The following is a 14446-nucleotide window of genomic DNA, read 5'->3' on the forward strand; positions in this document are numbered from 1 at the left end:
TATTAGGGATTTTGTGTTGTTTTATAGGACCCTGCATTCACATGGACTGAGGAATATCAGGCTGAACTGATGGTGCAGAATTTTGAAGCATTTGATGAACTCCGAAGTAGAGGATATTTTGTTGGGGAGATGATTTGGAATTTTGCTGATTTTGCCACACCACAGGGTAAGTATGAATGTATTTTCTATTTCTTTAATTTTCTTAGGGGCCAAGAAAGTCATTAAACTAAAGGTAAACTACCAAAGAGAATGGATGATGTTCTTCAAGTGGCAAGTCAATGAGAGCTTTTCATTTGAGACTGGTTTAAATCTTTAAGTAATAGCTTCTATTTTTTTACAAGTTGCGGATTAACCATTTTCCTAAGTTAAACTCCTTTGTTCCTGCAATTAAAAGCCATCCAAAACTCAAACCTTGCCAAATAATTGGTGGGTTCTTATTTATTCTGGGCAAATCATATATCCTTGTTTTCCATACTCTGAATGTGTGAACACTAGAGAGAAAATCTGTGAACTTACAAAAAGAAGAAATCAATGTCACTGAAGTTGGGGCTTACCAGAATTCACTAGCTTCATCTTTTACAAGCTGTACGTATCTAGTGTATATTGCAAACAAGTGCCTTCCAATGAGACTTTCTATAGGAATCTTGTTTGAATCACTAAAGGGACTTTATGGCTTTCAGTAATACTTCTGTAAATGATACATACCTTTGCTTTGATATGGTTTATCCACAGAGAAGGCCAAGTTATTATTAAGGGTTTCTTTTTTCTTACAATTTTCATTAGGATTTTCTTAAGGTCCCTCCTCCTCCTTGTGGGTATGCTTGTGGATGCATGTAGGGCTTTGACCGTAGTTAAGGAATGTAGGTTTTAAAGTATGAAAAATCATCATCTTACAGTAGACAGATCTGTGTGAGCAACAACTTAGTTCCCATTCCTTCTACCCTCTCATTCTGTTTTGAATGAACATTTCTTGAGGCCTTTGTGTTTTCTCAAGATAGGCATATCTAACTATAGAGCCAGTTGGTTTGCTGTGTGTAGTGGTCACTTACCTTATGGAAAGGATGAAGTTAGAAGCTAATTGCTGTACTCGAAGTGGTTGTTTACAATGTCATCTCTAGTCAAAATCCCTGAAGTGGCAAAATAAGTTTGTTCTTTTCATAGTGTTGAGTTTATTTGTCAATTCATGAATTTGCATGTTTATGTATACTAGAAGCTTTACATGTTGAAGGGCCCACTGTTATTTGTCCGAGTATTCATAGTAAAGGCAATGAATTGATATTACTTGTGCTGATATAGCTTTTTGGTATCATTTCTTTTGCCTTTAATTTTACCATTTTTGTGTTCATCATAATTATTGCTAAAGGGAATCTTATGTAGCTTAAGAAACTGTGCTGACAGACCACAGTGACATAGGGATAAACCAAGAAACATGTCTCATGATTGAAGGACTCAGGCCAGATTATAGTTTAATTTGCATATTTTATTGAGAGAACAGGACATAGACAAACCAGCTGTTAGAATTTATAAAAGCATGAATAGGCTGCTTGAAATTATATAGAAATAGGTGTTCTTTAATGTATAAAAGCACTACTTCTACCTAATGTTCCAACCTGCGACTTTTAACCTAATGCTCCAGTCTTATGTTTCTATCAACTACTCATACCTAATGCTCCTGACTGATGTTTCTACTTTATTTTGTTTATAGCTCCTACCATTTTGCAAAAAGGCAGGGCTAGTGCATAGTGCTCTCAGCAGGAAAATCTAATTACAAAGAATGAGTTGTTTGTGCTAAATGTTGTCAAGTGTAGCAAGGAGAGATTGTATATTTGTGGATAGAATGTCAGTAGTTCATGTATGGTTAAGGCAGAAAGAAAAGACAGGTACTTGGGTCCTGAAGTGCTGGCTGACTTTGCAGCCACCACTAACCCTCCCAATATGCAGGTGGGTATTGCAGGTAATATACTACTACCACTACTACTACTACTAATGATAATAATTTTTTTTTCATACTTGATCCAAGTACAGAAAGAAATTTATCATAATTCAAAACTGGAACAAAGGGGCTTCAGGAGTCCTAGAGGATATGTGGATGAGGTGTTTGCTTAAAAGAATATTGTGCTTTGTGAAAAGCGTTGTGAGTATATGGTGTGGGAGGAGCTCTTTTAGAAGAAGTGAGGAGTTTTTATCAAGAGAGCAAGGTATTTGTGTCCAGTGAGAAAGAGAAGAGGGTGAATTTCCAGATGTTACCATGGCTGTTTATTCTGTGTATGGATGGGGTGGTGAGGGAGGTGAATGTAAGGGTGTTAGAGAGAGGGGCATGTATGAAGTCTGTTGGGGTTTGTGGGGGCCTGGGAGGCAAGTCAGTTGCCCAGATGGCAGATTTGAGTGAGAAACTGTAGTAGCAGGTTTCTGAGTTTGGGAGAGTATGTGAAAAGAGAAAGCTGAGTGTTTATGTGAATAAATGCAAGGTTAATATAATAATTTATCAGGGAAATGAGACAGGGAATTTGGAGTGTGAGTTTGAATGGAGAAAACCTAGAGGGAATTGAATGTTTTAAATCTCTGGGAATGGATATGGCAATGGAAGGAACCATGGAAGCTGAAGTTAGTCATAGGATGATTGTGAGGGATTAGATACTGGGTACAGAGGAGAGTGTGGAAGGAAGGTCACTATCAGTGAAAGGAAAAGTGCGTATGTTTAGTGGTATAATAATCCCTGCAGTGTTTTATGGATGTGAGGCATTGGCCCCAGGTCAAAATGTACAGAAGAGGGTGGGCATGTTGAAAATTAAATTTTTGAGGACAGCTATAGAGTGAAAAGTGTCGACAGTAGAGATGATTGGGTAAGAGAGAGGTGTGGTAGTAAGATGAGTTGAAGAGAGTGTGCTGAAATGGTTTGGACACAGAGAGTGGATGAATGAGAGGCTGAATGGGAGGGTGTATATGTGTTGGAAGTGGAGGGAACAAAAAACTGAGGAATAGTAGGTCAAGAGTTAAAGATACTTTGATTGGTCTGAACTTGAAAGAGACTGTGAGGCATGTGTTGGAGGGTGAATCAGAATGATTTGTGTATAGGTTGTGATATGCTGTTAATAGCCTAAGCCAGGCAATTGAATGGTCAAGAGAAACCATGGTAAGTTCAGTTGGGCTATGCTGTGAATATGGGGCTCTGGTTTTGATGCATTATATGTAAGAGCTAGAGAGTGGCTGAGAAAATGTTACCATTCTTCAAATGTTCCTTGTACTGTGTTGCTATGTAGGATATGGCAAACAAATATGAACACAAATTATTATTTATCCATTAATCCCTGAGGATATTAAGAGGAAGATAACTGCCCATTTATCTCCTTATGTCATGGCTAGCGAGTTGGAGGGGCATACGTGCTGGCTGGAAATCCTCCCTTCCTATATTATCTCTTTTCAAAATGGAACTAAGCAAGGATTATTCTGTGAATTTTTTTCTTGGTGGTACCTCACTGAGGCAAGAAAGATGAGCTCATAGGAAATATTATTATTATTATTTTTTCATAATTGTTCACGCCTTCCCACATCAGTAAGGTAGTGCCAGGTCTCGATGAAGAAATGGCCTCACTTGCTCCCCATCATTCTTTAGCTGTTACATATAATGCACCAAAATCAGAGCCCTCATCCATAATCAGGCTTCAAAGACCTCTTCGTGGATTCTTGCAACCACTTCATATGCCTTGTTTCAGTCTTCTGACAGCATGTCATTTTCTGTAGGCCACATCGCTCCATCCATTGAACGTCTTGCACCCTCTTGCATTTCCATCCTCCAAGCCTTCAAAGCACCTTTCACTCCCATCTTTTCACCTCCTTGGCTTACCCCTTTTCATTGTTCGTGTTCCTATTCTCATTTTTATACCCTCTTAGTAATCCTTTTTTCAAATCCTTTCCATATGTCCTCTTCAGTTCTTTCATGCATACTCCTCTGACTACCACACCTCCGTCTTACCCTACCATTTTGTAATTCTATGAATCTTCTCATACCTCATATTGTCCTCCAACATTTCGTTTCCAACACATTCACCCTATTCTTTACATTATCTAAGGCCCAATTCTTGCATCCATACAGCATTGATGGAACTACTATACTGTCAAACATATCCATCTTTACCCTTAAAGGCAATGACCTCTTTACACACATTCCTTACTGCACCTAATAGTTTTGCCCCCCTCACTCTCCCCATGGGTTACTTCAGTTTCCGTGATTCCGTTCACTGCCATGTTCGCTCCCAGATATCTAAAACACTTCCCTGCCCTAAAGTTTTCAGTGAAGCCTCACCTCTTCTATTACACCATTTAAATCCTCTCATTTTGTCATGTAAGATTTTTGGCACACTGCTTGTGCCTGAAATCACATGTATCTTTATCCAGAAATTAATTAATAGAAGAGAGATCTCTATCCTCAATATCTGTTGAAGTTGCTTTCATATCAATCCATCGGGTAAGTACTGGGTTGATCTTTTGGGTGTTTATTTGAGGCTTTTTTTGAATGAAATTAACTGCATGGTAATACCATTTTGCTAGGATAGATTCAATTATGTACTTGATGACTGTAGCCATTGGGAAAGTTCAGTGGTGTGAATGTAGATGTCACACCAGTAGCATCAGTTGACAGCTGATGACTGTGTTGGTTCAGGGACATGTTCACTTGTAGTGATGGGATATTATCTTGCTTGTCAGTAGAATTACATGTCCAGCAGAACTGTATGGAAGAGAATGAGTTCAAGATTTCAGATCAGATGAGCATAGAAAATATTTAGCAGTTGATTTCAGATCAAATGGGCCCAAAAAATATTTATTAGTTGGAGGTCTTAAAGACTTAAATGTTATCTTGAAATTTTATATTTCATTTATACTTAGCAGTGGCACAAGTTGGAATCATGATATTTGTTTCTTATTTTTCCCAGAATTCCTCATGTTTGTCTTTGTTGATTCTGTTGTTATGCTGATTTGTGTCTTGATTTAAAAACTACTCAATGCATATTTGATTTAAAAAACTACTCAATGTAAATATATATATATATATATATATATATATTTTTTTTTTTGAAATCTGTAGGTCATACACGTGCAGCAGGAAACAAGAAAGGAATATTCACCCGTAACCGGCAACCCAAAATGGCTGCTCATGTGCTTCGGTATCATTACCACAAAGTTGCCAATATTTCATTAATTGCTGATCAAATTCCTCTTTGTTTTACGAGTTTGATGTCTGAAAACAATGATTTTTAGCAAATATACATGAGTAGTCAGTGTAGTGTAAGTCAGCATTTGGAATAACCAAAAGATTAGTTGAGTATGAATGTGAAGTGCATTATACTTAAGCGGAGGACTCGAATGGCAAGTTGTAGGATTTTTAATGCTCAATTAAAGTTTGAATATGAAGTTATGAGATAAAGATGAATGTTTTTATGTTAACTCATGCTGTTTACTGTTGTCTATATGATTATCTGAATATATTTGATTAAGCTCTGTTCATACTAATGTGAAACATCTTGTGGTTTTTCATGATTCTAGATGCTGAACACTCTCTTTTGTAAGTGGATTTGTGTTATCCTATAGCTATAACCTTCTTTCTGTTTTCCTTATTTTTTTTGTGTACCTTGATTGCAGATTGAATTTTTTTTTCTGTAAAACCTTCATTGACAGTCATAATTAGTTCTGGCTTTCTTATTAATTCATTTTGTCTGTAGAATTTTGACCTGTAGATAGTAAAGTCTTTGTCTCATACACGAAACTAATGGTATTAGTGGTTTAGTAAGAAAATTTTCCATTTAAGCAAAATCATAGGGGTCAGTAATATACATTGTAGAATACAAAGTAGACTGACTTGTTGGTTATAGGATCAGGAGATAGGGTGTTATTGAACTCGCACTGGGAAATATTTTTCCATGTGAAAATGATTTGCTCTGCAGAAAAGGTTGATTTTCTGCATAGTTTGGTGAAGTGCATTCTGTGTTTTAGTCATTAGGGAGAGAATCATATTAGATATTGATTTAATTAAAATTTTGCTAAATGCTTATGGAGTGTGATATCAATAATGATTGTATTTATCATTTTTCATCTATATAATTGAATTCTATTATAAAATGTAAACTTTGCTTGGGTGGGAAATGACAAACTAATATGAATGTATGCCAGGAAGACATTATTTCTGTTTTTCATTCATTCCTTGAACATAAGTGACATTAACTATCAGAATAACTGAAAGAGGAAAGGAATTGAAATTTGTTCTGAAAAGTACTAAAATAATATTGACAAGACCTGCTGTCATTTCCATCAATGATATTTAGTTATTGACAGCCAATGACCAGAGAGGTATGATACCAATACTTCTTGCCTCAGCACTGGGAGGGAGTGACCTAGCACTTTAGTGGTTATCAAGTTGCAATCTTCTGCCTCACCCATATGTAGACTACTGGCATTCTATCCACAAACATAAATCTCTACTTGTCATACATAGCACTTGACTGACACAGCTCATTCTTCACAACTTTAGATTTTCCAGTGGTGTACATGTGCTAGCCCTACCATTTCGCAAAATGGTAGGGCTAGCACATGTACACCACTACCATTTGGCAAAATGGTAGTAGGAGTAGATAGAAGTAGTAGGCATGAACATTTAGGAAGGAGCATTGGGCAGTAGTAGTAGGTAGGAACATTAGGCACAACCTAGAGTTGCCCTCTGACAGTGGCCTGTTAAGAGTGAGGCACTACAGGCTTAGAAGTAGCACTTCTTTAGTTATGGAGAGACTGTTAGCATGGCCTCTCCTGTGAGGGAGTTTTAGTTGGGAACAGGCATCAGAGGTATAAACATTTCCTGTTCTCTAAATATGTATATGAGAGAGGGTTTTAACCTTTATTTTTATTTATTTATAATTTATTTTGCTTTGTCGCTGTCTCCCGCGTTAGCGAGGTAGCGCAAGGAAACAGACAAAAGAATGGCCCAACCCGCCCACATACACATGTATATACATACATGTCCACACACGCACAATATACATATCTATACATCTCAATGTACACATATATATACACACACAGACATATACATATATACACATGTACATAATTCATACTGTCTGCCTTTATTTGTTCCCATCGCCATCCCGCCACACATGGAATAACAACCCCCTCCCCCCTCATGTGTGCGAGGTAGCGCTAGGAAAAACACCAAAGGCCCCATTCGTTCACACTCAGTCTCTAGCTGTCATGTAATAATGCACCGAAACCACAGCTCCCTTTCCACATCCAGGCCCCACACACTTTGCATGGTTTACCCCAGACGCTTCACATGCCCTGGTTCAATCCACTGACAGCACGTCGACCCCGGTATACCACATCGTTCCAATTCACTCTATTCCTTGCACGCCTTTCACCCTCCTGCATGTTCAGGCCCCGATCACTCAAAATCTTTTTCACTCCATCTTTCCACCTCCAATTTGGTCTCCCACTTCTCCTCGTTCCCTCCACCTCTGACACATATATCCTCTTGGTCAATCCCTCCCCACTCATTCTCTCCATGTGACCAAACCATTTCAAAACACCCTCTTCTGCTCTCTCAACCACACTCTTTTTATTTCCACACATCTCTCTCACCCTTACATTACTTACTCGATCAAACCACCTCACACCACATATTGTCCTCAAACATCTCATTTCCAGCACATCCACCCTCCTGTGCACAACTCTATCCATAGCCGAGATAATGCTCTCGACTTCCAAACATTCTTCAAGGCTCCCAGAATTTTCGCCCCCTCCCCCACCCTATGATTCACTTCCGCTTCCATGGTTCCATCCGCTGCCAGATCCACTCCCAGATATCTAAAACACTTCACTTCCTCCAGCTTTTCTCCATTCAAACTTACCTCCCAATTGACTTGACCCTCAACCCTACTGTACCTAATAACCTTGCTCTTATTCACATTTACTCTTAACTTTCTTCTTACACACACTTTACCAAACTCAGTCACCAGCTTCTGCAGTTTCTTACATGAATCAGCCACCAGCGCTGTATCATCAGCGAACAACAACTGACTCACTTCCCAAGCTCTCTCATCCACAACAGACTGCATACTTGCCCCTCTTTCCAAAACTCTTGCATTCACCTCCCTAACAACCCCATCCATAAACAAATTAAAGGTTTTAACCTTTATATTAACATTACATTCAATGCCTTTTTAGTCCAATTTCTTGTAAAACCCGTATAACTAGTAAGGATATGTGCTTGTAGAGGGTAGGACCCATTTTGGATTTTTTACCATTTTCCTTTAGTTTTCACAATGAATTATTCTTGTTTTCTAGTAAAAATGTAAAGTACATAATGAATTGTATTTCTAAGGAAATGCCTTCTTTTACCCCTGAATTCAACTGAATTTTTTACGTTTTACACAAAAGTAACAACTTATAGCCTGGCTCAATTGGAGAAGTAAACTTTTCTTCAATCTTATTACTTATGCTTCCTAGACATTATGACTGAATAATACAGTGTCACATAAGGCGACCAAAAAAGGAAAATGCAAGTATGTGAGACGAGTTAACAGTAAATACTATGCACTGTAATCCTAAAAGAGCAGGAAACTTCTTTTGATGATTATCTTAGTGGCTGTGTAGTGTTCAACCAGGCATATTATAAGATGTTTAAGAATATCATTTAGCAAGGATAACATTGCACACTACTGACAAGAAATTGTACCATAACTTTGGAGAGATGTAAAGAATCGAGACATATTTTTGGTCTGATATGTGATAATAAGTCATTTCGGTTTAACCAAATGAAGACAAGTTTGATAAGGAATGAAACAAGATTTACAAACAAATAAAAGGGAAATCGAGTGGATATACCTCTGTCAGCTGTTAACGCTACTCTCAATTCTTCCAGAATACAACAGGCCTGGTGCATGCATGAAGGGGCTTTTCACACGAGCTCGACAGCCTAAGATGGCGGGCCACCTGATGCGAAAACGATATTGGTCCCTTGCACGTACGCTTAATAATGTCACTGTTCCTGAGGGAGTAGGAAGCCTGGCGTTTAGTTTTAATTGGTAGAGGTTACAATTATTTCTGTATAATAGGTCGATTAAATTCTGTGCATTTGTCATTTTATATGATTTTGCTGTTATTTGTAATCTGTAATGCAAACAAGCACAAACAGTAATGAATGAAATTGGTAATAAAGGGAGCTAAGCTTAATGATTAATTTTGTACAACCACAGAACTTTGCAAGAAAGCAAACTTTCAGTCATATGAACGAGTGCCTTGATTTTGGGTGAATATTGATAGATGTTATCACTGATTACTGGGATTATTGTGCTCCTTTTGAGTATTGATCGAAATTCCATAAATAAATTTCATTGTAATTTCGCCATATTTTGAAAGATCACCACCAGTGATGATATGCAAAGCAATTTAAGTTTTTACTAGATGCTTAAGTAGCGTATTTTTTGTTTTCTTCTTTGCCCATGTATAAGTTATCTTTGACATCGATATAGCTTACATAGTCTCCTCTGAGCTATGACATGATGATGATAACATATAAGTTATCTTTGAAATCAAAATAGCATATTTAGTCTCCTATGAACCATGACTGATGATTATGTAAAAATGTTATCTTTGAAGTCAAGATAGCTTATGTAGTCTCCTCTAAACCATGAATGATGATTTTGAAACATAAGCCAAAGATTACTTATTTTTCTTCTTACTATATTTTGTCTATTTTGTCTTCCTACCCACATTTTTTATAACCAATTGAAGTATTTGTGAGCACAGTTTTAAATGTACCAACCCTCAAATGAAATCATACCGAGAATTTAAGAATGTATTTCTAATTAATAGAAGAGGTAAGATGTGCTGCTTCCATTTCTAATGAATAGAAGAGAGGATAAATATGCACTGCTTCCAAGTCTTACAAATGATAGACAAAGCTGTCATATATCGACCTTAATGTGGGACATCCTTGATGATAAAATCTACTGTGTTCTGACTGAAAACTTGGCTTTGCAATTAAAGGTTTATGGTTGTGTTTTCAGTATATGTACAAATATACCTTTGTTAAACTTTATTATAATTGCTTTAGAAAAATCAGGATTAGACAACTTAACAATAAATGAGTTAGTTTTTAACACTGTGATCATGTATCACAGCAATGAAAAGTTGATCTCATATAGTAACAGTAAGTACCAATGCTATGTTTAAAAATTCAGAAACAGAAAATTAAGTGGAGGTAGCATGTCAACATGTTGTGAATGATGTTTTGTTACTTTTAAATTATAGCTGTTCTCTTGTGTACCTATTTGTTATGTGCAACTTCGATTATTTCATGATCAGGATAAGCAAAACAATACGCCGTTGTATGGATTGGTGCTCTGGATATAGTTGTTTTTACGTGATTTTGGTTGATTTGATTGGATTATTCTTGCTATGGTTGTAATGAGAATATTTAATGAGAAGTTATGATGCATATATTGGTTTTTATTTGTACACTGCTTCTGCAAGTCAGAAATGTTTGACAGCTTTAAGAATGGTTGCATGTACTTTAACTGATACATGAAGCAGTTAGGGTCAACAGCTATACCAGATTTTGCTATCAAAGCTGGGTAATATTATTAAAAACTATTGTTATGCTTTAGAACTTTCAGATAGGCTTCTTACATGCTGAATACTCTATCAATCTATTATTCTAGATAGGCTTCTTATGTGTTGAATATTCTATCTATCTATCTGAAGCCTTGTTGAATATTCTATCTTCTATCTATCTGAAGCCTATTCCCTTCGGAACTCCCTCAGAGGGGTGGCCACAGCACTGGAGTCTCCATGACTAGTGAACTCAAGTGCCATTTCTTAACCTTTAGTGGCTTATCCTTTACAGGCCACTGGTAGTGGGCAGCTCGAGCATAGTGTCTGCAGAGGCTCCTTCCTAATGTTTCTGGTGATGACTACCACCTAATGCTTCTGCCTAATGTTCCTACCAACTTCTACCTTATGCTTCGGACTAAATGTTCCTACCTACTGCATTGTTTATTGCTCCTAGCATTTTGCCAAAGGCTGGGCTAGTGTATAGAACTCACCACAGGAAAATCTATAGTTACGAAGAATGAGCTGCATGAGTTAAGTGTTTTGTGTGACAAAAAGAAACTTTTGTTTGTGGACAGAATGCCAATAGTCCATGTGTGTGTGAGGCAGAAAGAAAAGACACTTACTTGAGTCAGGAAAACATAACTTGATAATCACTGAAATGCTGCCTTACCATGCAGCCATCAATAATCCTCATGATACCCAGGTAATATACCTCCATAGTCTTTAGCTGCCTACTTAGTATGAAATTAATAAATTTTGTGTTTAGGTTGTATGAATCTTTCACTATAAAACATTTCATTAATAAGATACTTCATTAGTCCTTCTATCTATTATCTATCTGTGTCTCTGATGCCCATTCCCTTTAAGAACTCCCTCAGGCTGGTGGCCATAGCAGAAGTCTTAATAACTGTTAAACTCCAGTGCTGCTTTTTCAGCCTTAAGTACCTTGCCCTTAAGAGGCTACTGGCAAAGGGTAACTCTAGCACAGTGTTGCTAGAGGCTACTAACTAATGTTCCTACCTGTTAGTTCTATTTATACCTCCAAACATTTTGCCAAAAAGCAGGACTTACACATAAGTACTCTACAGGAAAATTTAGAGTTATCAAGAAAGAGTTGTGCAAGTTAAGTGTTATGTGTAACAAGGAGAGACTGGATGTCAGTGGACAGAATGCCAGCAAGACATGAGTGGGCTAGGCAGAAAGAAAAGACTGATAAGTCAAAGGAGTGCAATTGGATAACCACTATAGTCCTGGCTCAACGCAGCCATCATTAACCCTCATGATAGTCAGGCAGGTGGAACTAATAAAATACCTCCCTGGCCAGTGGCTACCTACCATCTACTATTTCATTCGTACTGAGTTACCAGGACCTCATTAACCACCATTTTATCTATGACCATTATAAGATCCTTAATTATTTGTGATATCATCAAAATGAATCTTGGAAATTCAGGGAATGAGACTTGTTACCTAGAGTTTTGAATATCTAGAATTTATTAATTCAAAATCTTGATTGTTAGTTGTATGACAAGAACATCCATTTGTTAGGATCAAGTTCATTGGTATTTTGATTTTGTAAAGAAACAGATTATTTTGACAATTTTGTATGAATATTAACCTGAAACCTTTATCCACAAGTGTAGTTTTGATGTTCTGTATTAATGCCTTTCCACCATACTGATGAGAAAGTATTAAGATATCACGCAGTGTTAACATGTATTGAAGAAAACAAGCTTTTACTGGAATTAATAGAGGACCAAAAAGCAAAACCTCAGAGAAGGGCAGCATATTTCATGAATTTTACATTTCACCAAATTTGCCTAAAATTAGAAAAGTAGCAGGTAAAAGGTCAAACCCTACAACAGTGGAAAGAATGCATAATATTAACACTCAAGCAATGGTCCCACTCTAGCATTAGCATTCATACCATTTGTCGTATCCTTTCCCTTAAGAGAAAGGGGCAAAAAGTATAGAACCACATTTAGTGGTTAATAGAAATACAGCCAAATCCATTAATATCGAGCTGCTTCAGACGAATATGATCCACATAATCTCAAGTATTTCAACCAGAAATGTTCACAAATTACTGCACGAAATAAAGCTATCATACTCTACATTTGTTTAAAAGAATCATTTGACAGTGTCACATTCAAGTCTGTAAGATGAAAGTGGTGTGAAACATGAAAGGGTAGAACAAAAAAAAAAAGTCCTCATCTTATCCAAATGACAGAACAACAGAAATCTAACAAAGCATTTGCAAGAGGCAAGAAGATAGTACAGTACTTCAGTTATTAGTAATAAGCACAGATTTCTTTGTCTGTGTACTTGGCTCATGTGAGAAATACTTAGAAAAACAAGTGGATTTGTATGTAGTATTTATGGACCTGGAGAAGGCATATGATAGAGTTGATAGAGATGCTCTGTGGAAGGTATTAAGAGTATATGGTGTGGGAAGCAAGTTGTTAGAAGCAGTGAAAATCTTTTATCGAGAATGTAAGGCATGTGTACGAATAGGAAGAGAGGAAAGTGATTGGTTCTTAGTGAATGTCAGTTAGCGGTAGGGGTGCATGATGTTTCCATGGTTGTTTAATTTGTTAGGGAGGTGAATGGAAGAGTTTTGGAGAGAGGGGCAGTGCAGTCTGTTGTGGATGAGAGGGCTTGGGAAGTCAGTCAGTTGTTGTTCGCTGATGATAGGGCAATGGTGGCTGATTCGGCTGAGAAACTACAGAAGCTGGTGATTGAGGTTGGTAAAGTGTGTGAAAGAAGAAAGCTGAGAGTAAATGTGAACAAGAGCAAATGTTATTAGGTACAGTAGGGTTGAGGGACAAGTCAATTGGGAGGTAAGTTTGAAAGGAGAAAAACTGGAAGAAGTGAAGTGTTTTAGATATCTGGGAGTGGATTTGGCAGAGGATGGAACCATGGAAGTGGAAATCAGTCACAGTGTGGGGAGGGGGCGAAAGTTCTGGGAGCGTTGGAAAAATGCGTGGAAGGCGAGAAAGCAAAAATGGTTATGTTTGAAGGAATATTGGTTCCAACAATGTTATATGGTTGCGAGGCGTGGGCTATACATAGGGTTGTGCGGAGGAGGGTGGATGTGTTAGAAATGAGATGTTTGAGGACAATATGTGGTGTAATGTGGTTTGATCGGGTTAGTAATGAAAGGGTAAGAGAGATGTGTGGAAATAAAAAGTGTGGTTGAGAGAGCAGAAGAGGGTGTATTGAAATGGTTTAGTCACATGGAGAGAATGAGTGAGGAAAGATTGACAAAGAGGATGTATGTGTCAGAGGTGGAGGGAATGAGGAGAAGTGGGAGACCAAATTGGAGGTATAAGGATGGAGTGAAAAATATTTTGAGCGATCGGGGCCTGAACATGCAGGAGGGTGAAAGGCGTGCAAGGAATAGAGTGAATTGGAACGATGTGGTATACCGGGGTCGATGTGCTGTCAATGGATTGAACCAGGGCATGTGAAGTGTATGGGGTAAACCATGGAAAGTTTTGTGGAGCCTGGATGTGGAAAGGGAGCTGTGGTTTCGGTGCATTGTACATGACAGCTAGAGACTGAGTGTGAACGTATGTGGCCTTTGTTGTCTTTTCCTAGCGCTACCTCGTGCGTGTGCGGGGGGTTGTCATTTCATGTGTGGCGGGGTGGCGAGTGGAATCAATAAAAGCAGCAAGTATGAATTATGTACATGTGTATAAATGTATATGTCTGTGTATGTATATATACATGTATACTTTGAAATGTATAGGTGTGTATATGTGCGTGTGTGGATGTGTATGTATATACACATGTTTGTGGGTAGGTTGGGCCATTCTTTTGTCTGTTTCCTTGCGCTATCTCGCAA

At 37.7% G+C, this 14446-nt stretch overlaps 1 protein-coding gene and 1 long non-coding RNA gene across 9 annotated transcripts in view; one reads left to right on the top strand and one right to left on the bottom strand.

The window, feature by feature from the left end:
- Window positions 1-12199, top strand: part of LOC139759926 (beta-glucuronidase-like) — a 46383-nt gene extending 34184 nt beyond the window's left edge. For 4 of the 7 annotated variants that reach the window (XM_071682555.1, XM_071682554.1, XM_071682557.1 and 1 more), the window contains exons 13-14: window positions 28-166; window positions 5084-6175. In XM_071682555.1, the coding sequence (XP_071538656.1) occupies window positions 28-166; window positions 5084-5256 (312 nt within the window). In that variant the 3' untranslated portion in view covers window positions 5257-6175. Of the gene's footprint in view, window positions 1-27; window positions 167-5083; window positions 6176-8905 lie in introns of those variants that run through there. The other 3 variants (XM_071682559.1, XM_071682558.1, XM_071682560.1) reach the window with 1 other exon arrangement.
- The window catches only part of LOC139759930 (uncharacterized), a 23895-nt gene continuing 9622 nt past the window's right edge, over window positions 174-14446 (bottom strand). For both annotated transcript variants that reach the window (XR_011715170.1, XR_011715169.1), the window contains one exon: window positions 174-4726. This is a non-coding gene — a long non-coding RNA (uncharacterized lncRNA). The remainder of the gene's footprint in view (window positions 4727-14446) is intronic.

Source organism: Panulirus ornatus, chromosome 34, assembly GCF_036320965.1.
Source record: "Panulirus ornatus isolate Po-2019 chromosome 34, ASM3632096v1, whole genome shotgun sequence".
NCBI classification, from domain to species: Eukaryota; Metazoa; Arthropoda; class Malacostraca; order Decapoda; family Palinuridae; genus Panulirus; species Panulirus ornatus.